The sequence below is a fragment of the Apteryx mantelli genome, chromosome 2, assembly GCF_036417845.1.
Source record: "Apteryx mantelli isolate bAptMan1 chromosome 2, bAptMan1.hap1, whole genome shotgun sequence".
Classification (NCBI taxonomy): Eukaryota; Metazoa; Chordata; class Aves; order Apterygiformes; family Apterygidae; genus Apteryx; species Apteryx mantelli.
The window spans coordinates 123082743-123108297 of record NC_089979.1 but is presented as its reverse complement, the minus strand read 5'-3'; the positions used below and the strand labels follow the sequence as shown (position 1 = coordinate 123108297).

Genomic DNA, 25555 nt, shown 5'->3' with positions numbered 1-25555 from the left:
ATACATAAGATAATAGCTAAGAAATAAACTTTAAGACCTGATAAAGCCAAGTTTGGGTACTGCTTGCTTTTAAGTGGCTTATGTAACCACCTACATCTCAGAGAGACAATTCCAAAATCTTATTACATGACAAGACAATTAGTTTGCCTAGCGCTGTTCTTGGAAGTATTACAGATCCTTAATTTCTTTGTTAAATGGTTGAAAATACGTCTACTTTGCCCATCACTAGAAAAGTAATTTTGTAGCTGATTTGAAAACTGTTGTACGCAGTCGGTCATCAGATTTCCAGAGTCACTAGAGCAGTTGTCAATTGCAATGATAAAAAAAACCCTCACAAAATGAAGACCATGACTTGGAATTGTCACATGGGGGAAACAAACTTTCCTACGAAAAACCCTATTAAAGCTGAGAATGCGTAACCACTAGTATGCAGTGAAGCTGTTGATGAAAAGAGGTGTTTTTGGTTTCTAGATAAGCGTTTTGTGGTTAACTTCTGATATATCTGACATTTGCAGCTTAATTCAGAATCTGACATACTTTAAGCAACTTTTCAGCAGCAACAGCTTGGGAGCTGTAAAATAGTACGACTACAAAACACTTGCGGCAATGTTTCAGAATCAAGCGTTGAAAACACTGTTTTTAATGGTCATGGACTTGGCATCACCAATGCAAACAGCACATTTCTTTCAGTTAATACTAGCTTCTGCTGTAGACACGTTACTTTAGCAAAAATTTCAAGAAGATATTCTTTCAGTGATCTATTCTAGCAAAAGTGTCCAAAATATGCTTTCGCTAACAGAATAATCAGAAAGTTATAAACTTCACCACAAATACAGCAGGTTCATTCACTTGTACAGCAGTGAGATGTACTTTTCCTTTTTGAAATTAGTCCCTCTACACACATCACCTACCATATTATGCAGAGACGTTATGCAGATGCTGCAAGGGCGTTTCTACTTAGATGGCCTCTTAAAAATATACAAGTTCGATGTCTGTTCAAAGTTTTCTTTTTACAAAACAGTTCACTGACATGTCCTTCAACAACATGCATTTCTTTGCAAACATTAAGGTTTTAATGATTCCATGCTTTCAGCTGGCAAAACTGAAATACCTTTCAAAGTAGTAAGAATGCTTTTCATAAAGAACTCTGGTTAACCATGGGTACCATCTCAATTTTAAATGAATTACTTTCAAAGAGGTTTGTGTTCACACCTTTCACATACCCTAATTTTATTGGGGCCAAATAACTCTATTGCCTCACTTGTATTTGAATGAGTTAACATGCACTATGTGATGAACTGTCAAAGAAACTTGATCAGGAGATTGCACAACGATAGATGAAGCAGAGTTGCATGCAAATATGATGAGAATAGCCAGCATAATAAGAGATTAGAGCACCTTTGAATAGAAAATCCCTCATTACACAAAACTTGCAATAAGTAATATATTGTAAATGGCTCTTGACTTTAAGAATACATACAAAGCCTGAGTTTGCTTAGAGGTCTCTGATGCTTGGGATGGAAATGTCTCAGTCTCCCAATTCTACTACTCTATAACCTAATTCTTGCCCTTTTGCTGATATCTGCTCTCTTAAAAACTCTCCAAATTCAAAATTCTACCATCTTCCTTGGATAAGAGTTTTAAAGAACTGTTAAAAGACCTTGATAGGAAAACTTTCTGGGGGTTTTCTGATCCATCAGTCTCTGAAATTAACTCACTCTCAATATATAAATGAATACAGAAGATTCTGTTTTGCATTTTAAAAAAAATGTGTTCTCACTTACAATTTTTCCTTTCTTCAACAGATCTCTTTACCTTTTCATCCCCTTGTTCAGGAACATGCCAAAACCAACATTTTGCTCTTTCACAGCCACGCAAAGTCGTGAAATAAAGTCTGCAATATTTACGAGGCAATTCAATCATCTCCAGGAGCTGATGGATTGAATGGGAAGCCTAAAAAAACCAAAATATAACAAACAAAAAAATCCCACAGAAAAAAAAGCAATTTTTTTTTTTTAAGAAATTCAAAACACATAGGTATTATAAATAAAAGCAAACAATATGTGAAGTGATCTACAATCAAACCTTTGGAACAACCCTCACCTCTACACTATATCTGCAACATTTCAAACCAGACCAAGATTAATCCCTCATTATATGCCTGTTTATTGCCTAACACAACGAAAATCTGTCTTGAAGACCACATTAGACAAGACAACATAAGAAGAGCTACATAAGACTGACAAAAAATAGAAAGGAGGAATAAAGGTGACAAACTGCTATATGGCTCTGGATAACAATCCGAGAATGTTTTGGGTTAATTTCCTTTACCCTTCTCAGTGCCCACTATAATCATGCATCTCTCCTGAACATATGAAACCTTCTCTGCTTTTCAGTTCTACAAAAACAATAAATTAAACAGCCTTATTTGATTTTGTTTAACCTGGAAGTAGAAATCAATGAACTTCCACAGTGAATAGCTCTCCCCTCATCATTGATTTTGTTCTTAAATGTAAGCCCACGTAGGCTGGTAATTTCTGAACAGACACATGGACAACAGTTTGAATATCCATAACAAAATTAGCGCCAAAGTGTCAGAAATCATTAAGGATTTAGCAACTCACTTTTACATTTCTGTCCATCTTCCATGGCTCAGAATCTCCGTAATTTTGCAATGGCAGTAGAGAACTTTGTCCTGAAAATCTGAAATCTAAAAATTAGGATAAAGACAATAAATGGATCATGTAATAAAATAAATCATACCAAACACACTCACTTATCTTGTTTTCCTTTATATTTAGAAATCCTTCAATTCAAGGCAATGATTAATGAAAATTTGACTAATACAATCTAAAACCAGTAATGTAAGTCACAGTTTCTTAATTATCCTTAAAGTGAATTTTTAAACAAACTTCGGGAGTAAGTGCTTAACAGTAAATATTTAAATTAAAAAATTTACAACTTTATCCAAGGTCTCTGATCTGATTTATAGAGATGAGGAAAGAAATTGAATGGAAATAGCCAGAGTTTTAATTTCAAAAGGGTAAAAAGCACCACTTTATCAGTAATCCTTGCATTCCCAAATCACTAAGAATGAATCTGAACTATTGTTTTCAGAATCAAAATAAACCTTTCATAATCCATACCTTTTAGGCAGTGTAGCATCTAGCTCAAGCCCAATGCAAGTTACTGGCTTTTAAACAAAAACTTAGTTTTAGAAGTTTAATTATTCTTGATACCTGAGATTCCTTTTTTTCCCTGAAGAATTAATAATGCGAATGGAGGTTATGAGTTCTATTTTTCAAATCCAGTTTTAAAGAGAAGTAAGAGCTTTTGAATACCTTGTTTTCTGGGGTGCCCATCTGGTACCTTGAAAGAACTGGCTATTCAAAAGGCAGGGTGCCTAGCATTTTCTGACAAACTATAGTTAATAAAGAACATCCAATAACGAGGCATGCTCTGCTAGACACTTATACTAGGTATATAGTTCTTATTCTGTAGAGTTTACTAAACATGGAATGGAGACTGGGATGGGAAGGAGAAATATAAAGTAGAATAATTAAATATGTGAATGGTAGCTAGTGGCATAGCTGCACGTTTTTGGGCAGTGATGGTGGTGGGGAATTTGGTAAATTTAGAGTGGGATAAATCTAGAGACAGGAAAAAATACTGAGGAAAATCATCCACCACAGGCAGAAAAATGCTAGCAAGATCTTGTGGAGCTCAGAAGTCTTTGCTCCGGCCACTTCCTGTTGTCCCCACTGCCCAGAGCTTCTGGTCAGGTCCATTCAACAGTCTGCACTCTCCCTTCTCACCGTATGACAAATCATAGGGGCGCAGACACTACAGTGACACAGCCCATCCTGGCGGCACAGTTCTTGAGAAGAGCAGGCTCTATTTTACTCTCTCCTAATACAGAAGGTTGAAACAAAGCACTGCTTATTAAACGTAGATCATTTCCTTGATCCAGCTTAGTGAATGCCTCACAAACATTTGAGCTGGCATAAACAAGGAAGCTCCAAACTTTGGCAAAGCAGGCAAATCCCTTTATGAAGCTTTGCTGACAGAAAACAAAACCCCAGTTACATTCTCTGATTAAAAAAGTTACTTGGCCATAATGCGGCTCAAATACAGCACGTCAAAATACTAAGAATAGGAGCAGTACTGTACTGTTGAAGTATCTGAAAACTATAAATACCAAGATAAAATGACTGCTATTTGACATTAGCAGATGGGAACCTGCTAAAACAAAACAAAAACTAACTTTACTATATGATAGCTTCCATTTTTGCTTCTTTATAAACAAACTAAAATAAACTCAAGCCAATGTCTTCAGAAACTCAAGAAATCCTTTAAGATTTTATGGAGAAATAAAACACAAGTAAAAAACTCTGGGGGGTTTACTAATACAGGATACGAACCATTTGTCCATGGTTTCAGCACTGTGCCTTCACTGGGAACATTTACTTTCAGGGCAGGCAATGTCAGTCCTGATTGAAGTTCGCAGTTCAAAAGATCTTTAAATTTACAGTCACTGCTGAGTGTTAAAACAAACACACACACATTTGTTTAATCAAATTAAACGGTTGCTTCTCCCATATACTAAATATCTAAAATGTGGGATTAAGTGTATAAAAGATAAGAATTTCTCCAACAGTTAAAGTAACACTTAAACACTCTCTGTAAATTTAAATGGCTAGCAATCCCAACAATTTTACTTTCATTTCTCTCATAGCCTAGTCACACCGGATTATGATCAGCTGAGATTATTCTGTCCTAAAGTGCAACTATATCAAATTCAGTAAATAAGTAGAAAAGGCACCCGCGAACCACTTAGTTTTTTTCACTCCACTGAGAGGAAGGTTGAGATGATTTCTGCTGTCTTTGAAGCATCTCCTTTTCAATAAACTGCTATGTAATCTCTGCCAAAAACATCCACAAAGCTTTTTAAATTACACTTGAGGAGCCAACTGTTTTCTTTTCTAATAACCTGTTATACTCAGCAGATTTAGAAAATTTCGAAGGGAATCTCAATTAAAAAATGTTCTGCCTTTATCTATTCCCAAATATATATGTTACAGACAATTAAATTACTGAAATGTGATGTTTTCCAAAATAAGATACAAATATTGCTAGCAAAATACTTAAATGATATCTTTATTTGTAATTGAAGCCATAGAAAAAAAAATCCCCATTTATGAGATCTGTTTTTCCCCATCAATTAAGTACCTAGATTCAGTACAAAGGACGTTTCAGCCTGCTTGCTGTTTAGAGAGACAAACAGACTTGCTATCCCTTATGAGGGAAATGTTCTAGCTTCTAAACCACTACTTATTTAATACTTTCCCTAGCCAGGATAATTCAAGTCTTTCCTAAAATGTGGGCTGTTTCTAATATAGTTTGAAGCAAAAAATGCTACTGCAGAGAAGAATAAATTCCATCTAATAATAAGCGCAAATCCCTTCAATATCCATTTTTATTTTTAGTCTAGCTGGTATATTAGTCTCCCGAGGAACAAATTTGTGAATCTAGTTGCCCAAAGTTTTCAGCTTACAATGTAACAGGATTTTCATAGCAGCTTACCTTCAGGATAACAACCTCAGCTCTCTTTTTCATCTAAACAGCAAACTACACACTATTTTCCCAAGAACTGTAAACTATATAGCTATACAATCAATTTCTAACTACATCACCACTAGAAGCAGAGTTTGCTAAATAGGAACAGTTTTTTCTAGATGAAACTTTGCAATGGTAGTATTTTTGAATAAACTAGAAAAAATAGTTTGATTCCAAATGATGAATAAATGCTTCTTCTATAACCGCAGAGATGGCTACACTTCAACTAAGGAAGTGAATCTTTGCTCGGATGCTGTGTTAGGGAAAAGATGCAAAGTAATGTGGTATCACTTGCACATACATTTTTATCTAGCATAATCTACCTATGCTACAGCATAAAGAGCTATTTATGCTACTAAAATAAATTCATATGGATATTTTACCAGGAGAAGTTTGAAGCTCTCTGGCTGGTTAATGAACAGATGCAATATTCTCTACTTAATGGACATCTGTTAAATTTGAATTCTGTCACATAAATGTGACTGGTGCTGGAAAAAAAGCAATGCCCTCTTCTGTGCAAGCTGAAGTCTTTTAATTACTGTGAAAATAACTCTGGAATGTCTGTTACTCTGTTTCTTCTTATCACTTACCTATTCCATCAGCTAGGTATATTTTTTCTACAAAGTCTTACTCTGCTTCTTTTTGGGGCTTGATATCAGAGGGGGGTATTTTACTCTCACAGTTCAAGTCACACATACAACAAACAGCATAAGCACAGCCTGAAGTTAGCAGAACAGTTACGCATATGTTTAACTCCATGTCACATTTTTAAGCACCTTCTTCTACTGCTGTTCAAAGATTTGTCAGCCTGAATTTGAATGAGAGTCTTTCAATCCTTCCATCAATTTTAGAAAAGTCCCAAGAGACAGCAAAGAAAGCTTAAAGTTTCATTAAGGGCTAGTGAATTTTTTAAGAGTTCTGGTAAGTGCTATTGTGGCTGGAAATATAACTTAAACACTATAATCCTTTTGAGATGCCAGAATAGGTAAGACACTGGCATAAAGTGGATGTATTCAGTCACCAGTCAGAGGACAAAATACCTTCTATTAATGCACCAGGCTACAACTGTAATTTCCTTTTTGTACTTAGCATAATGAGATATTTCACATATTTATTTTCTTTCACACCTTGTTGCAGTATAACAGAAAAACTGAATCAAAAGTCTGATGGTGTTCTGATAAAAACATCACCTTTCACTTGTACAGTGACTGGGGAACATCACAGGTTACTCAAAGGCCAAAATATACATACCTTTTTCCAGCTTCACCTGTTTTTTCTTGTTTAGTACCAGCCATCCCATCCGCAAACCTGAACTGTGAGGATATTTAAAATATACGTTCAGATTGCTTATATACAGCACAGCACTAACAAGCCTGCTATGTTTTACACTACAGATGTAAAACTAGAAGTCTTTTGTTGAAAAGTCTGATAATAGTCTTGACTATAAAAACAGTATTTGGACTGTGGTGTTATTCTTGCAGTCTTTTTAATTGGCATATTACTTTTACAAATTGTGATCTTTAATATAGTCATTTTTAATGGGAAAAAGGATGACATGATTGAATGGGTGTTTCCTCATTTCTCTTTCCTCCCCATAATTTTGAGGCCCACTACCTAATTTTAGCTGTAGCCAACAGATGTGTAGAAAACCCACAAACAACATTCCTACAAAGTTCAGTGAAAATTTAAAGCTGCATAGAGGAAAAATCCAAGGCTCTTACTCAGCTGCATGTCAGAGAATATAGGAAAAAAATCCTCCAAAATGCAGAAGAAAGAGCACCTAAGATATCTGGGGGTAGGGGGAGAATCTGAAGGGACTGATATAGAGCAAACTCATGGAATTCTGGCTTTTTTTCCCCACTATTCATGAAATAAGTTGCTTAACTTCATATTGTATCATAAATTTATGACAGCCAAAGAATTAGAGAAGGATATGCTCTCATCAGATTTCCAAATTTCATTTCACCAGTTCCCCCATACTTTAAGGATTTTCTCCACGGTTAGCTTCTGTCCTTTTCACAGCACTAGAAGATTGAAAAGCCATTAAAAAAACAACAAACAAAAAACCCCATGAAACTGTTAGAGTACTTGTAAGAAGTGTTCTGCCCTTCTAACCCCTCCCCAAGTCCGCACAGCTAGTTTTTCATCCACATATGGCGGTAGGTTTAGGGTTGCAACGTGTACGTTGTGGTGCAAGTCTGTGGAGTTAAGTTCGAGGTTTAGGTGAGAGTAGAAGTAGATATCTACTGTTGTTCAAGACAGCACAGAAAAGCAAATATGTCAGGACACTGATTTTATAAAGCCAGAAGTAGCCTATCTGGGAGTGTCTTGGCAACAATTACAGTTTTTGCAACAAGTACTACTCCTCCAGTAACCAGTCCATACCATAGAGAGCTACTATTGACGTCTCCCATGCTATTAACCTTCCTCTAGCCCACTGCTGGACTCCTTTATTCTCTCTTATTGTGAGGTCAGGGGACAAAATTGTCCTGTTTGCTTTCTGAATCAGATGTTAAGAGCCCTAATTTCACTCACTGTAGGAATGTTTCTACTCTGCTTTTAAATAATAATTCTAGCAGGGAAACTGATTCCTTATCATCTGATTACTTACTCCACACACCTACCAATTTTTAGCCATGTGAGTTTTACAGTTTAGCTTAACCAGTTAAATCCATTGTCCACTCATGAGGGAGTGGAAAAACAGTGAACACTATCAGCACTTATGTCTGACTGGTAGCGAGATGCAAATTCCCATCCATGATCAAAGAAGGAAATAGCAAAAAATTTCAGCAAGTCTTAAAATTCCTAGACTTAAATTATGTAGGGGAAGGGAGAGAGGGGAAAACAGAAAGGTCAGATAATGTCACTGAGCATGAAAATGGCTTAACATTCTCTCTGAATTGCCAGGAAGTCGGTACGTTTATGCTGTGACACTTCTGCCTGCGTTACCAGCCTCAGAACATTCCCCCTCTGAGGTGCCAGCTGTGCAGCTCCCCCAGCCTTCCAGCACCACCCCACCCTTCTGAGACTGTGGGGTGAGAAGGGCTTAGCACCAAGTTTTTAAAATTATGTTATGTAAAAATATTACAGATGCATAGAAGTGCTCTTGGATATCTATTGGAACAGTACTTTTTATACAATTGTTAATACAGAATTACTACAGTAACTGATATGACAATATATTGCTTGAGTTCAAATTTGAAGATCAATTTGAATGACAGATAAGAAAATCACAAGTTCTGTCAAACAAGGCTCTCAGCCTGTCAGCAGCACACAGTAATCTGTGCAACTATGAAAGCAGTATTCTCTTTACTATAAGAAGTTAAAAATTTCATTGATGAAACAACCTTAGTAATTAGTTATCCAATTACATGGACTATCATTTCTTAAATTATTCATTGACAGAAAGCATGACTTCTCAGTACCTCTTCATCCATGTCAGAACCCTTTAAAAGTTCATCTAGTTCGCTCAGTTGCCCATCTTCAAAAGAGTCCTCAGTAACACCTCCCAAAGGACTACTTCCACTCAATGAATTGTGGGTTTTAATTTCATTAGCTGAAAATTTATAAACATATTACTTTATGCATTTTCCATACCACAAGACAAAGTTTTTATTTCCTAGCTATTTCAAAGACTTAATAGCAATGACATTTAAGATCTCCTAGGACTTCCTAAATGTGAAATTTTTATGTAAAATTATTTCACCTTTAAAGCATAAACCATTTCAAAGTAAGTATTACACTGAATCTGCAATTAAAAATTTACCCATACTGCATGGGTAACCGTCCCTGTAGAACCCCGTAACCGTCCCTGTAGAACAGTACAACAGGTTTATTTACACAATATTGAATTCAATATTTTAAGAATAAAATCAGTGGAGTTTTATTATTAAAGCACAGCCAAAGATATGCATGGTAATTTGCTATGCAAATAAAGACTTAGACTTTGCTGGAGAAGGAGATTAGCTAATTGTAATGACACGATGCAACTCAGAACTAAATAAAGATAACTGAGAAACTCCAAATTCCCATAATACAGCAAACTCAGTGAGAATTCAGTGTTAGGAAATTTCAACACCTTTTGGAGATGCCACAGGAAATGAACAAAACACCTGTCTACAGCATTCTGAAGAAGCCCTTACATACAAAAATGAAGAGCTTTGCACAGAAAAGAAATCCACAACTTCACTGGATCATATGAATGAATTTTGACTGCACTGTGTTGTCTAGAGACTGGAGGAAAGAATCAGATTATTATTGGAAAAGCTTTTATCTTAGTTAGTGGTCTCTACATCTTCATCAGTAGAAGTCACATCTGCATGAAGGCTATGTATATAATATTTCTACTTGAAAGATGAAGAGGGTTGATGTCATCCAAAATGCTCAGCCTTAATTGTAGCATTTGTTACCCTTTTTACACTCTGTGAAGCCACTGAGACAAGAAGCAATGATCTCACTATGCAATACAAGGCACCAAAGCAGTAACGCATATTTCTAAATAAATACATAAATCCTCAGTAATTACCAAGAATAGTCATCCTTCATTTGTTCTATACAGGTCATTTCTATTTTTGAAAGGCATACACCAAGCATAGATCAGTATACACATGGTAACTTCAGAGTGTGATTGGTTCCTAAGTTATTCAGACCTGGGAAGCACAACTTGCCTAAACCTTTTTCCTTATTGTAAACACTGCAAAAATATCCATAGACTTACCAGCCTCAAGATTTTATTAGAATATGAAATACAATGACACACTAGTTAAGAAAATGCAGATGCAATTAAATAATACAAAACAGAAGTAAAAGGCAGTATAAACAAAACATCATGAAGCTTCCAGGTGCTCTTGCTTCCAGGTTTGGTTTCAAACACCTCCGTACTGCAGATACCACAGCATAGTCCCCTCTGGCCCTGTCTCTTTACATCCCCAAAGGCCTAGCTGTGTATCTGCTCCCTATTCTTCCTCAATGGTCTCCCTACCTGCTTCAACTTCTTCAGGAGCTCTTAAATCCTCACTACCTTTTATCTTGTCTTCTACTCACTGAAGTTTTAAAACTTCTCTCCCCCAAACACACTCACTATAATGAAGGGAAAATTCAGTCTCTCCCTTTTCTTCAGAAGGCTGTATCTGTCCATAACACTCATTCCTTCTGCAGGAGAATAACACATTAATATGAAAAAAAAAAAACAACCCCAAAACCCCAGAAGAGGTACTGTCCATCACAGACACCTTTCAAGCCTGCAGCAAAACTGAACATAACAACACACTGCTAGATTAACAGCAACTTGACAACTGACACCAGAAACACCAAGAATCTTCAAAATCAGTCTCTGCACTCTGTGCCTCCTCCAGTAGGTCAGAAATAAGCTTCTGTTCAAAGTCAAAATTCTGTACCTCCAACCTAAGAGAAACTTCCACATCAGACGCACTTTGCATAGTAGGTCTATATGCAAGCTGCAGAAGACAAAACAGACCACGTTCAGATACTGCCTCATTGGAGAGTTCTGTTTACAACATGAAGAAAAAGAAATATGTCCAAGTATCCTACTTTAAAAAAAGTGTCCCTAAAAAGAAAGAGTTTGTCTGAGGAACAGGGATGGCATCTGCAAACAACAGAAGTATAACCTAGAAAAAAAGCTATTATAAAATTCTGTCTGACGATGGAGACAAGAGAACAACCAAGTGAGATCACGAGTCAAACTCCAAAGCAGTATGGCAGTACTCAGTGTCCTCCTATTGTCTCATCAACTAAGAGAGGAAGCTGTTTCTCGCCCCTAGTGTCAGAGATGTCAGATAAGAGGGGAAGAAAGAAAGAAAGAAAGAAAAAAAAGACTACCAATAGACAAGTACTACAGAACAGTAGATGTTCTCCATAAAATTCAAGTTTGTTTCAAAAGGCATTTGTTTTATATACGTTTTGGAAATAAATCCTCATCATGATAAAAGATATTAATGAACTGACAGGTTCTCATTTTATTTGGGAAGTGTAAATTCTAGGCTTTGCTATTGAACATCCTTGTTGTTACTTTCTTCTCCTGAGTATGCATTCAAAAATGTCCATTCAAAATCTCTTACCTTTTAGCACCAAATGACAGAAATTTTCAGTATCATTCAACATTCCAGATTCTTGTACCATACTGTCTCTGTTTTGAAAAAAAGTTATATTTTAAATTTCTAGCAGAAAAGCAAAATAATCTAAACAGTTCCACACAAAGTTCTCAGTAATAAATATTTTTAGCTATGGACAGAATCCTTACTTACAACACACTGCCCTCATTAGACTGTTTTTAAATCTCTCTCTTTTGTCTATCCTATGTCCATCTCTATAGATCTACACTTAAGTAAAGACAAGGCATTTCAAACGTGGAAATTTCTAGTAATAGCTTATCGTCTCATTTCACCCTTGCCTAAAATACTGGAAGAGAATCTTCACTATATAGCAAATTATGGAAATATTGTGCTAAAGAGCCAATTTACGCGTTTCTAAAAATGTGATTTATAATAATTTTGTATTCAAGACAATTCATAGTAATGAACCCCAAAGACAGTAACAAAAACATTTATAGAAAGATTCTTACTTCACCCATTTTTAAGATAATTTGGAAAAAATCTTGTATTTCTCCTTAGAAAAGCTCAAAAGGTAAAATATATACATACATATATATATATATGTGCGCACGTGGGTATGTATGTGGCATCATTAGAGACTTTGGAAGCCCATGCCTGGTGAATTAGACCAACCATAACGGCAGCAAGCTGCCTATTAAAATGGAACAACAATGATTTGTGGCAATTTAGTGGAAATCAAGAAGTTTCCCAGTAAGCGTAATTCTAAGCTACACAAACATTCAGGCACAGATATGTATGTAGAGCTACAAGATATATTAAGAAACAGAGTTTCATGCCAAGTTAAAGCAAGTTTGCAGAGAAGAGAGGGCTTTCTGGTAGAGGCAGGCTTTCTGTAGGCTTATTTCCTCTCTCTCCCTACTGCCCACCCACATGACCATACATTTTAAGTGAAATGCAAAAATTGAGTCATTTTGCCTACAACAATTGACTTTTTCTGTAAAGTTGCAGCACACACAGATCCAGAAAGCTGTCACCTTCATAAACATTGCTTAAAACTGAAAGTACAGAACTGTCAAAAGACTGAAAAAGAGACTTCATGTTCACATCAAAAACCACTCCCAAATCTTTATCAAATTCTATTAACTGTGTAGTGTGAAATATTTATGGAAACAATTAATTATAAGTTCTTGCAAAGAACTTTCACTGCCCCATTCCGGGTGCAGGTCCCGAGTCCTTTCCTGATGACAGGCAACTAATGACTGGAAGTGAGCAGCGCTCACTCTTCTCTTAAAATTCGACCATGAGAGGAATAACCAGTCCTACATAACCTAGAGGTCAGAGTGTGCTAACTGAATCAAACCACTCAGGACACACAGACACACACACAGACACAGCTTTTCCTGAATCTTAGTGGGTCACAGATAGGGGCTAAACACCTACTCACTCACAGACATCAGCTGAAAAGAAAGACATCTAGCAAGGTTAGGTGCCTCCTCATTTGGTTGTAAGGTGCCTTGTTAGTTCAAAAGAGCTTTATCTGAATATGGACCTTAATCACTGTTGTGACCAATGTGTTCTAATTTACAAGATGTGCTCTCCATTATCTGAAATTCAGCATCTGAAAATTATTATCCTTGAATTTTCAGAACTTCAAAACCCCTCTGACTTAAGATCACAAACAGTCAAAGGTGAAAAGCATCAATGGATAAAAATGTCTTGGTGTTTAGACTCAAAGCGGGGGGGGGGGGGGCGGGGGGGGAGGAATTGGAGTGGAGGGATCCACACTGCTAACAGTTGCCGCTGAACACTTGCAGTTATTAAACCAACCTGTTACATCCTTCACATAGTTCCAGTGCTTTGGTTTTCACAAGAAAACTTGAATGAAAAGTGTTACTTCATTATACCAACTGTCATTTTGACAAGTTCCTCGATCCCAGAATTTGAGGTTGGAGGAATAGTACAGATTAATGCACCAATGGTTTTCTTTACAATTCGAATTTAAGCACAATTAAATCATCGATGACGTGGAACACATTTTAAAAGCTTTTAACGACCAAGCTATGCACTTTCACAATAACTTGCTGCTAGCAGAAGTTTAGGTCTCACTGTTCTGTACCAATGCCAGCATAAAATATCAGTACATCAAAATTAACATACCAAAGTTGGTCCCCAGGCATACACGTACTAACACAGAGTTTTAGCAAAGATCCAGGCAACCTGTATATAGATTCTTTCTATCATCATCTGCTGTTCCTATTAGTCTGAAGGGAAATCATAACAAAAACTATGTATTGATACAGCTAAAGAAAATGTTCAGCAACAACCACCTCTGCAGCCATTAAGCGTTTGTACTGCTGTCCTACGTGAGAAGATCTAGTTTTCCAACCAAATGTTATGGAAGACAGGCATATATACTAGAATTTATACAAGTTTGAGATGGCTAACAATACTACAATTTGACTCACTGTTCTATGCTGACAGGTGGAAGTGGCATTCCAAATTAATATTGCAATGGAGCAGAATTGTATGTGCATGAGATAAGAAGTCAAAGGAGTTCAGTATTCATATATCTAATGCTTTGACAATGTTAGTCTAACTCAGTCTCATTGCTAATTAAAGGGAGTATGTATCCTCCTTACAAACTACTTAAAAGCCCCCCCCCCCCCCAAATTTTTCTGTTGGTATTATATAAACAGCAAACTTTATATGTGTCTATTGGCCATGGTAGGAAAGGGTTCAGGAGTTCTGGTCTTTCACTCTGTGCAAGGGCTGTCTGGGCACAGGCAGTTGAAAAACGTGTCCATCTCTGAACAGCCATTATTAGCCTGGGGTAACATACAGTGAACATTCATTCTAATATATAGCATATATAAAATATAATATACACTGTATATAAATACAAAGTGAATACTCATTTTAATAGATTTACTATAATGTACTTCCTTTCCTTTAATTCCTTTCCTCTTTTGCATATGATTTTAATGAAGGGGAAAGGAAAAAGAGAGCAAAGAGTCAAATAAAATCATGCAGTTAAAAAATAGTGCAATGCTGAAAATAATTATTTAAAATAAAGATAGCATAAAGCCAGCTAGAAAGAGCACAGAAGAAAATTAAAACAAAACAAAACCAAAAAAGTCTCATGAGATTCATCTTTAGAGAAAATTCTGTAAAAGTCTTACATTTTTCCCTATAAGATGAAGAATTTAATCTTAAAACTCATTTATCAAATGCAAAGATCAGAATTTAGAGAGAAAATAGACTGCAGAGTTGACAAGTTAATCTATCCCACAAAGAACCACTGCTTCTTTTGTAAAAGCTTAGTGGTACTTTTAAATTCTTCCCCCTCCTTCACTGACTTTTATCATCTCCTCAAAACCTAGAAAAACATGAATGCTGAATTATTTGTAACACAAACTTTGTGAATGAAGATTCAGAAGCATAATATCTATAATCTGTTAGCCAAATTACAGAATTCAAAACTGTTCACACATTTGGGGATAGGATAAAAGCAGGGAAGAAGAGCAAACAATGCAATTGTAGAAACAACCATTTACTCACATAGATCCAACAAGAGAATAAACTACCATTAGAAAGTAAGAAATATTTCAAAGCAGTATACCACTTTACAACTAAAAATCTACCCTCAAAGGGACACTGCTAAAGAAAGATATTTAAAAATATTAAGTTATTTATTAAGAATACTACTCTTAATAATTAGCATTGTTTATACTTTCATATTTCACTTCACTTAGTCTAGACCAATTCTTCTAGACTAAGTTTTCCTTGGATTCATTTTTATCCTAGTTTTTATGAAAATACCATAAAATACTGTACTTACATTCAGAATACTGTCATACCTCAACCCAATTCTGACACTTAAAAGTAACACAGAAATTGGTGAAATTGCGTAAGGAAGCCTAACCACTACAACCAAAGTATACTGATATGAGATCAAAGTACTTAAGAGTATTGCGATCCTAAAGAATGATATGCATACCTAAACTGATCTACCAAATCTTTATTTTCTGAAATGACAGGATACTGAGGCTTAAACTCTGGCTTTTCTTCTGTAATGAAGATGCTACTACAGGACTTCTTCGCAGGACAATTTTCAGAGTCCGTGAGTGAAGGGTCCTCATCATCACTGGTTCCAAAAAGGTCAGGGTCATCCTGGATCACATCAATCACAAGAATATCTTCTTTGTAAGCTTCAAGAACATCTGGAAATTTTTCACTTCTGTGCTGTGAAAGATTCCCTCTTGATTTGCTATCATTATGTACTTCTAATGCAACAGGGTGGTTAATTGCATTCCAAGAATGATCAGAAAGATTAGATTTTGGTACATGTTCAGTAGCCCGAGAGTCAGAAGCAGATGACTCCAGCTGTCTCTCAACAACAGCATGTGGATAGAAAGAAACACGTTCAGGGAGTGTGGATATCTCATTCGAAAGGTCTTCAGAGCCATCATGCTCAAAGTCCTTATTGTGGATATCATCAGCTTTTTTCTTCATGGAAGCTGTAGATGAGACATCATTCACTACAGAAAGAGGCTGCTGCTCAGAAATTACCAAAAAAGTCTCTTGGTCTCTCTTCTGCCTTTTTGAAACACTAGCATTGTCCAGAACTTCTAGTGGACTACAGGATTTTCTTCCAAATGAAAGAACAGCGTCCAACTTTCTGGATTCAGGTTTGTTTTTGCGTAAAGGAATTTTGAAATTTGACAGGTTTCCAGTGTTCAACACTTTCATTAGTTTTAAATCAGAAAGTGTTTGCTTCACAACTGATGCTTTATGGCTGAGGTTTATTCTGCTGTTGTTACCTGTAGATGTACCATTCTGGACCATCATAGAGGGGTTTCTCTTTGCTACGGCTCCTTTACTTTTATCTTTTTGTTTTGTTGTAGAATTCAAGGTTGCTTTAACTCCTTGCACATCATCAAGGTTAAAAGCTATGGAACTTCTACCTGTGTTAACTGATGATTCCAGATTTTCATTGCTACTTATTCTCAAAGTCCCATAAATATCCAAGGAAGAGGATTCTGGCGTTCCAAGTGAAGTCAAGCATTCAGTATTCAGATCCATTATTTTATGTGCAGATTGTCTGTTAATTTCTGCTGGTGATATATGAAGATCCAACTGCCTCAAACTGCCTGTCAGAGCATTGTCTCCTACAGCTTCAATACTGCTTTTATCAGTGGATTCCTCAAAGCCAGAACTTAGAAGTTTTTCTCCTTTTGAGATGGACCTGTGATCTTTATGAAACCATTCAGAGGTCCTTGCACATGATTCCAGAGGCCACACATTTTTACCACTCATTGGTATTGTTCTTTGACAGGTAGAGTGTTCCAATTTCTTAATAGCTTTATTCAGATTTTCATCTGGCAGGCATTCCTGACAATTAGAAACATCACAGACCTGAGTCAGCATTCTCAGACTACCTGAGTTAGCAAAATAATCTTGTGGTGCCACACTGTTTGAATTTTCTCCTTTTGCAACCACAGAGCGCTCAGATGTCTCCTTAAAGCAATCTTCAAGTGCAAGAAATTTGATGCTATTTTTTCTGCTGACTGATGTATTTTGTGCTTCATGAGTATTTTTTCCAATATTAAGATCTGATGTATGATCATATGAAGCTGACAGGGTCATTTCCTTGTGATTTAGTCCAAAGACTGCTAAGGAGTCTGATGTGGCAACTGGATCTTCTGTTTTTAACCCACACTCACTGCATTTGTTAGCCATGTCCGTGAGAACATTCTGGACTGCTGCTTTCTCAACAATCTGCAACTTTTTTCTAGGCTGTCTGCCAATCCACTTTCTTTCCTGTGAACACTTACTGTTTTCACTCTGAAGGCATGAAAAATACCCTCCTCTATTTTGATGTTTTTCTTCTTTACTAAACAAGGAACCTCTTTTTAGGGGTGATCTCTCATTTTGCATTCCATTAGTGCTGCAGTTCATATCCCTCTCTTCTACAGTACCATCAGGACAAACAGGCTTCCCCTTACCTTGGGCTACATGGAAGAATCCACTGATTTTACAGCTGCTGGCACTTCCGTTAACCGAAGACTTCACAAGTGTATTTATGTAACTGCAGGCCTCTAATCTCACAACTGGATTCTTTTCTGTTACAAATGGCAAGCAGTTACAATGGGTTAGGGTGTTTCCACAATGTTCAGCCTCACACTTTGCTGATATATTTTTTGCTTTTTCAGCTGTACTTACACTAAAGCTTTGTAAACACTTTATTTGATCAATCCCGTTTTTTCTTTTTTTACACTGTACACCAGACCTTTTTGCCAAGGAATGGCATAGAAATCTCTTGCTTTGAGTCCCATCCAATGTGGCAATTTTAGGAGATTCAGAGGAATAAGGTTTCTTCTCATTGGAATCTTCCGATCTATTTAAATTTGTCTTGAGCTCCTTCACAGCCTGTGTACCTGAGTCTTGCTCAATTTCTTTCCACTTTTCCTTTACTGGTTAAAAACAAAGGAAATGGTCTCATTAAAGAATACTCTAAGGAAAAAAAAAAAGACGTATTGCAGTATTTTATAAGAAGGGCAAAGAACATTCAAGATTACCTAAAACCATTATGCTGTATAATGTAAAAACAATCATTGTTACATTTTACTAGTGAACTAGTGAAGTGAGCACTATTAGCAAACTCACAATATCAATTTATGTCTTGTCTTCTGAAAATGCACAGATAAAGAACAGAACCCGAAGGATATCACAAGGAAATCAGAAGTACCAAGTAATTTAAAATATAGGTGGAAACCAAATTAGAGCAAGTCTTGCAAGAAACGCAGATGCTGTTTGCACAACCAGCCTTTCACATTTTTGTTAAAACCTTTTGTTTACATATTGGATTCTATATTGTATGAAAGCTTGTTTATAAGAATATAGACCTTATTTTAGGTATATAGTCTAGTCAAATGCACCAGACAGTTCAAGATGAATCAGAAAAACTGCAGGATTTGCATTTTTATAAAACACTTTTTATTTAAGAGCAAATACTGATTACCTAAAACAACTGTACATTTGAGAATTTCATCTGAAGAATGGACTCAAAAATGTACTGGTAAAATTTTAAGATGTCAGTTTTCAAAGTAACATACAGTTTTAGTATCTCAATTTTTCAGAATATGGTATCTATATTAAGTATTTATTAATAATAACCTAAAGCAAATACCTGCCATTTGAATGTACTCATTTTGAAGATACATCTTCCTCAAAAAGAATGTCTTTTAGGACAATTGTCTTGAGAAAAATAGGAGTACATTTTTTTTTTTTTTTAAGCTTCTTTCAAAATTGTCAGTTTGATACAATACTCTCTTAATACACTAAAATACAACCATTGTTTCTACAGGTTTTAAGATTCTACAGAGAATAGCAATTAAAAAGCAGCAACAAGGTCTGAAAATAAAGAATAGCAGCCTATAAGGGTGAGCAAAACCCCAAGACAACATGATATACATAAGAAAATAATCCAGTAATATACAAATAAATGAAAAATTAACTATCTTTTATTTTAGCTCAGCTGAAACTACTGCCTCTTCTTTCCCTGCTTGTGTCTGACCTTCTACATGTAAATGAACTGATCATTTTTGAGTACAAACCCAATTCTTGCTCAGGGGCCTGTTGCTGCTGACACCCCTTCCCTTTTCTATTTCTAGTCTCAAGGAAGGAAAATAAAATAAAAAGGCTACATGGCCTCCTCTCTTTTCTACTAAAGACTTTTTTTCTGCTCCCAATTTCAGAGGTTTCCATTCTCTTCAAAAAAAGCCTCGCCTCCCGTTTTCTTCTAAGGCCAGTATTTAGTTATGCAAAGCAGTCCCTCGGTCTTTTCACTATGCTTCTTGAGCTAAGTGAGCAGCCCTACACAGGTCACTTTGAGACAGGGGACTGGCCACTCTATCCTGTGCTCATGATGTTGCCCCACACAGACACCTGTATCTGCAATAGAAAAATTATCTCCCTTGACTTTGTCCTTTCTCACGGCACCCTGCTCCAGCACCAGTCCCTCGCCCTCAAGCTCCCCGTATTCTGGAAACCCACACTCTGCACCTGTATTTCTGCAATGGAGCACAGGTGCTTACCCCTTTCCCCCAGACTACCTGCTTCTTCCTGAGGGTCTGAGCTCTGCTGCTCTTCCATAATGGCATGCTTTTGCGTCTTTCCTCGGTTTCTTGGTTGTTCCTGGCTGCTCAGACTCTGTAGCTGTGGTAGCGCCACAGAGCGTCTGTCCCTCTTATTCAGAATCACTGTTCCTTTCTTGGACGCTGGATGCTGCGCATGCAGCTCTACTAAGGAAGAGCTACCCGTCTTTCTCGGGCTTTGTAGCTTTGGTTTCACCAAAGACGCCCCACCATTTCTGCTTAAACATCTCTTCTTTTTCTCCAGAGTCCCTGGCTCCCTTGATCCTGTCAAAGGACACCCATCCCTCTTCCTTGGGGCCACTACTTTTTCTTGAGGTTTCAGTTCAGACAAGGAGGATCTCTCTCCCTTGTCAGTTCTTTTTACTTTTCCTTGGGGCTCAGTTTCCAAAGACCTATTTCTGCCTTTGTTTGGGGGGCTTTCAGAGCTTTCCTCAAGCATCAGCACTCTTGGCTGCATGCAGGAATGCCATTCCTTGTTCTCCATCCTCCCTACTTGTGCCAAGGCGCTTCCCTTACTCCGAGTCCCCAAACTCTCCTCAAGCTCTGAGATTTGCAGATTTGGTATTATTAAAGAGCAATGACTTTCCTTTTCAGTACTACACGTCCCCTCTGCGGGTCGCAGCGCCTCTGGTTCTGGCGAACAGCAAACACTTTGCCTCTCTGTGCTCTCACGCTCCTCGTCAGAGGATGAGATCTGCAACTTCAGGTCCATAAAGGCGCATTCGCCCTTTACTCCTGAGCTCCCTGAACTCTCCTGGAAACCCAAAGGGTTCAGTCCTTGTGGGCTATGCTCTTTCCTCCCAAACTCTGCTGAGAGTTCCTTCTGCAAGCTGGTTTCAGTGAAAAACGGCTGCCGGCCCTGCTCTATCCCTCTGCTTATCGCCTCTCCCCAGAGCGTTCCCACAGGCATTGCCGCTGCCTGACCCTCTTCAGAGCCAGCGGTGCCTGACACCCACCGAGTTACATCCTTCGGGCCTCCAGCAGCCCTGCGGCCCCGCCTCCCCTTGCCTGTGTTACCTGGGAGCCTCTGCCTACTCCCGCCTCGCTCCCGCGCCGAGGCGAGCGGAGCGCAGCGCTCGGGGGCGGCTGCGGGGGACCAGGCAGGGGGCAGGCAGGGCGCCAAGGGCCACTCGGCCCTCCTCTTCGGCGCCGGGCGGGCGCCGCGCTTGGCCCCCGGCCTCCGCCGGGGCTTGCCCGCTGCCGCGCCGCCCGGCGAGCCGGGGCCGCCGCCGGGCCCTTCCGCCAGCCCGGCCCTGGCGGCGGCTATCGCCTTCCCCGACCTGAGCTGCGGCATGGCGGGGCGGGGGGGGAGGAGAGGCAGGGCCGAGCGCAGCCCCGCGCCTCAGCGGAGGGAAGGCCGCGCCGCGCCCGACGAGGCGGGGAGGAAAGCGGCACCGCGCCCGCGCCCGCGCCCGCGCCCGCGCCCGCCTCGCCTCGCCTCGCTCCCGCCGCACCGTCCCTCGACGCCGCTCGCAGCGCAGCGCAGGGCGAGGCGGGCGCTGCGCGGCGCCTGCGCAGGCGCAGGGCGGGAGGCGCCAGCGGAGGGAAGTGTCGCCTCAGGCGTCGCCTCCTGCCGCGCCCGTCCCCTCTCAGGGCCAGAGGTGCCCCCTCTTACCCTTAACTCCCTCTTCGCTGCCCCGGGGGCCGAGCGGGCGGCGCGTTAACCGCCCGGCGCGCGGCGGCGTTTCCGTTAGGAGCCTCGCTGCGAGGGCGGTGGGCGCTATGGCGGGCCTGGGCCTGGGCCTGGGCCTGGGCCTGGGCCGGCAGCGGCGGCGCCCTGCGCTGCTCGGCACCTTCCTGCTGAATTAACGCCTCCCCCCCCCGAAATGCCACGCAGTGAAAAAATTTCAAACTCAGCTTCCCCTCACACCCCACCTGAGAGGTAGAAAAAATATATATAGTTGCTTTATGTCGCATTTCTTAGGTGATTCACCCACTGAAATGAGGCGGCGTTGCTGCTTTTTTCCACAGCCCTTCAGAGTTGCTCTGGAGTTGAGGGATGATTAGGCTCGTTTTGGGGTTTGTGGTTTGCGTAAGATTTGTGTTTCAGGCAAGACAGATAGAATTGTTTCTCAGCAAATACTGGAGTAAGGTAAAAATAACCCCAGCAGTTAGACTCTACAGTTAGAATAAGAGCCAAAGCTGGGTTTGGGGCTTCAAATGTAGTAAGACTTGAAACACAAACGGCGGGTGTAAAAGTTGCAAGATTGCTCACGCAGTGCTAACATGAACAGGCAGAAATTAGCTTACAAAAACAATGCTGTACAAATACTGAATCTAAATGATCGATCCTATAAACATCACAAATAATTAAACTTAGTAAGATGACATTTTAAGACTAAAACTGGTGATACAATCACCAAAATGGTACATGCTCCTATAAATGACTTTATCCTAATAAACTGTCCTTTTCTGTGCTTAGATCGTCTCTGAGAGATGAAGTGCCTTATTCAAATTTATTTCAACCTGACTTAGTGCTTGATGGTGTTCACATTTCATGCTTCCTAGTGTAAGGCCTGGGACCAGAAATAAAGCTTTTTGTGTCACTGCTTCCTAGAAATACGGTGCTATGGATGTAAAAGCATAGTTAGAGTGAAAGATAAGAGTACGAATACTTGGAATCTGAACCAACTGACATTGACCTATTTTGTGACTTCACTAAATCACTCTTTTTACTTTACCTCCATTTTTCCATCTATAAATAGAAATAATATGCCACTATTCAAGTTAGACAGAGAACATTGGCTCCTCAGCAAAAGGTCTCCATAAATAAAGAAAAACCAGGCAGCCTGGGAAGCAGTTAACTTTCTTTTGCTTATGACCGCCTCAGGTTCCACATGCATGCTTAAGTACAGGGAAAATGTAAGTGAGTGGTTAAATAAAGATAATCAAAGCACGAAATACAGAAAATCTCTTAGGCAGTTTTTATGTCAGCTCTGTATGATGCTTCAGGTCCTCAGGATGAAAAAAAGATGCAATAAAAGGGAGTTAACTATATAGCACTTGCCACCTTCAACATTCTGCAAGACTACTATTACTTAAAACATTCACCTCTGGCAAAATTCAGCCTTCTCCAGTTCAAATGTGTGTAGCATAGGCTTTTAAGTTAGATAAAAAAGCCAAGAAAGGAAAAGATATGCCAAAAAGCAGTAGTAAAAGGAATTTGGAACAATAGGATATGAATTATTTTATTGTTCTCCAGTATCCTTTTCAAGATTTTGTTGGTTGGTTACAATAATAAAAACTAGTCAGACCAGATTTTTATGAATTGAATCAAAAAAGTACTTGAAATGAATGCTAATTAAAGGGATTCTTTGTGAAAGTCCTTGTAAAGAAGCCTAGAACCTCAGAAGGGATGTTTTGAAGCAGCTATGGATTATGGTGAAAAACAGATTGCCTTCAGTTTAAAAAGCTGCTAAAAAGAGGTAGTATGGAACATGGTCTTGCAAAGTGCATCATTTTAACAATGCTTTGTTTTAAAACTGCTTGAAAGAAGAGTCAGAGATTTAATACATAGAGTTTTTAAAGAAATTCTGTGTCAGAGTTTTATTAAAACTGTAGGTTATTGAAGTGGAAATAACTTTAAAAATCAAACAGATAAGGAAAAAAGGAGTTAATTTCATATTCCAACATTTGGAGGAGTAACACTACAAAGAAATGTTTAAGCTTTATTTGAAAATGTTATTTGGAATTAAAGATAAATGCTTGCCTTTTTCCTTAAGTCTTGTAAATGCTGTATGTCAATACAGTATCTAAATTTTAGACCTAGTTCAGCTTTTGCTGATGATCTTTTTCTTTGTGTCACTGGTTTCTTGTTCATCTTAGACACTAACTCAGTAATAAGAATATTAGGTGCTGAGTGTTTTGTCAAAAACTAAAGGCTTGCCTGTCAAGTTAAAAGGTGGACTTTCTATTTAGTTTATCTATCTCCTGATATACTGTAGGAAGCTGAATTATCTCATATACTGAATTGCAGGTTAAGAATAACCTCCAGATTATATACCTTTAAGCAGAAGAAATAAAAATGAATTTGGCAAAAATAATCTTAGCTTCGAAAACTGAATCCACAAAAAGAGGGATTTTATCTGGAAAAAGTAAAGAGGAAACCTAGAAAGTAAGGTGGAAAACTAAGACTTATTTCTGAAAGTAAAAAGAGATGTCTTAAAACATTTTTTCCAGAATAAATGGTGCACTCAGATAGGACTGGCAATTAACAAGAGGGAAAAAGAAACGTATGTGAGTACATGTATGTAAACTCCATGAAATTATTCTTTGTTTCTTCCCTCAGAGGAATAAATGTGTGTGGTTAGTCTCCCAAATAATGTCCTTTATGTTACCAGTGTGGGGAAATTGTGACAATTTCAGGGCAAAATATCTAACTATGGTACATTTTAATAACCTTCCAAAAGTTGTGGAGGGACTTAAATTTGTGAACACATAAATGACAGCTACAAAAATGAGTAAATCATATACAAATTTTACTGGACTGTATTTTAGACATTGCTAATGCACTCACCTAGTAAAAGGAATTAAGTCGTCTTTTTTAGCTAGGGAACCAAAAAGAATTAACTTGGAAATGAATTGTCTTTTTTTGTGAGGCAATGTGAAAAATGTCCCTCTGGACTACTTCTGTTTGCTTTGCTTACATCTTCATTTTTGGCTGGGGGATAGATTTGTTACTTCTAGCAAACCTTAGTGGAAAGGCTTTGGCTGTGCTACGATAATTGAGACTGAGCTCTAAAGAATATGCATAGACTATTACATTCTTACAACATGCCAAATTAGTCCCTGAAGTAATGCAACTGAAACCAAACAGGGAAGAGTTTTAGTTCATAATGTCTATAGAAGTTTCCTTCTATAACCCCAAAGATTTGTTTCTTAACACTTCAGATGTATCAGTTTTGCGAAGTTAGCACCCAAGGGTAGTAAATATAGATGTGATTTTTAAATAACTTCTTTTCCCCCTGCCTTCTGTTCAAATATATGGGTGTTTTGGAAATGAGTTTATTGCTAGTCTGTTGAACTGAGGAGTTTTGTCTCAAGTCATATCTGTATATCTCTGTAAAACTACCTTTCCTTTCTATTCCCAAGTCCCTAATGTAGGAACCGCCTTTGACATGATATCTAATAAGAATCTTGCTAACTGACGTTGTTACGCTTGAAGTATAACATACACATCCTACTCATGTCCTTGGTTGTTCAACTGTATAGATGTTGATCCAGCTTATACGAATAGCTGTTAGTCTACTAGTCTACCTTGAGACTACAAACTGAGACAGAGGTCGTGTTTGGAAACCAGTAGACATGCTTGGAAACCAAATGAGCATGCTGCTGACATTGCTAGGAATAAATATAATACAACAACTGTTGATTGATGTACAAACAGCATAGCATTGAGAGCAGAGATACATCAGTGGAAATATGTGATTTGCTTTGCAAAGTAGGTGAGTGATTACACTACATGACATTATGATGGTAGACTAGGTGAATCCAGTGAGTATCTAGATATTTCGACCTTTATTTTGGTGGCAGTTTTTATTGTAGGGCCATGCAGAGTAGATTAAAGTGACTCCATTTCCTACCAGTTTAGAGTGAGACACTGGAGGAAAAAGGACAGCTGGTGTATTTCATAATGAACCATCTGGCATTTTTTAGTTCTCTGATTCCTAATTTATTAGTGAATTGCAACAGCATGAAAATCAAAATTATTGA

General features: G+C 38.2%; 1 protein-coding gene across 1 annotated transcript in view; it reads right to left on the bottom strand.

The window, feature by feature from the left end:
* Positions 1–21137, bottom strand: part of TOPAZ1 (testis and ovary specific TOPAZ 1) — a 42576-nt gene extending 21439 nt beyond the window's left edge. Inside the window, exons 1-9 of the mRNA XM_013950701.2 lie at positions 20360–21137; positions 19784–20185; positions 15685–18160; positions 11694–11761; positions 9042–9172; positions 6868–6929; positions 4422–4534; positions 2625–2710; positions 1816–1953 (exon numbers count right to left, since the gene is read on the bottom strand). Coding sequence (XP_013806155.2) covers positions 1816–1953; positions 2625–2710; positions 4422–4534; positions 6868–6929; positions 9042–9172; positions 11694–11761; positions 15685–18160; positions 19784–20185; positions 20360–21137 — 4254 coding nt within the window. The remainder of the gene's footprint in view (positions 1–1815; positions 1954–2624; positions 2711–4421; positions 4535–6867; positions 6930–9041; positions 9173–11693; positions 11762–15684; positions 18161–19783; positions 20186–20359) is intronic.
* Between the last annotated feature and the right edge of the window lie 4418 nt (positions 21138–25555).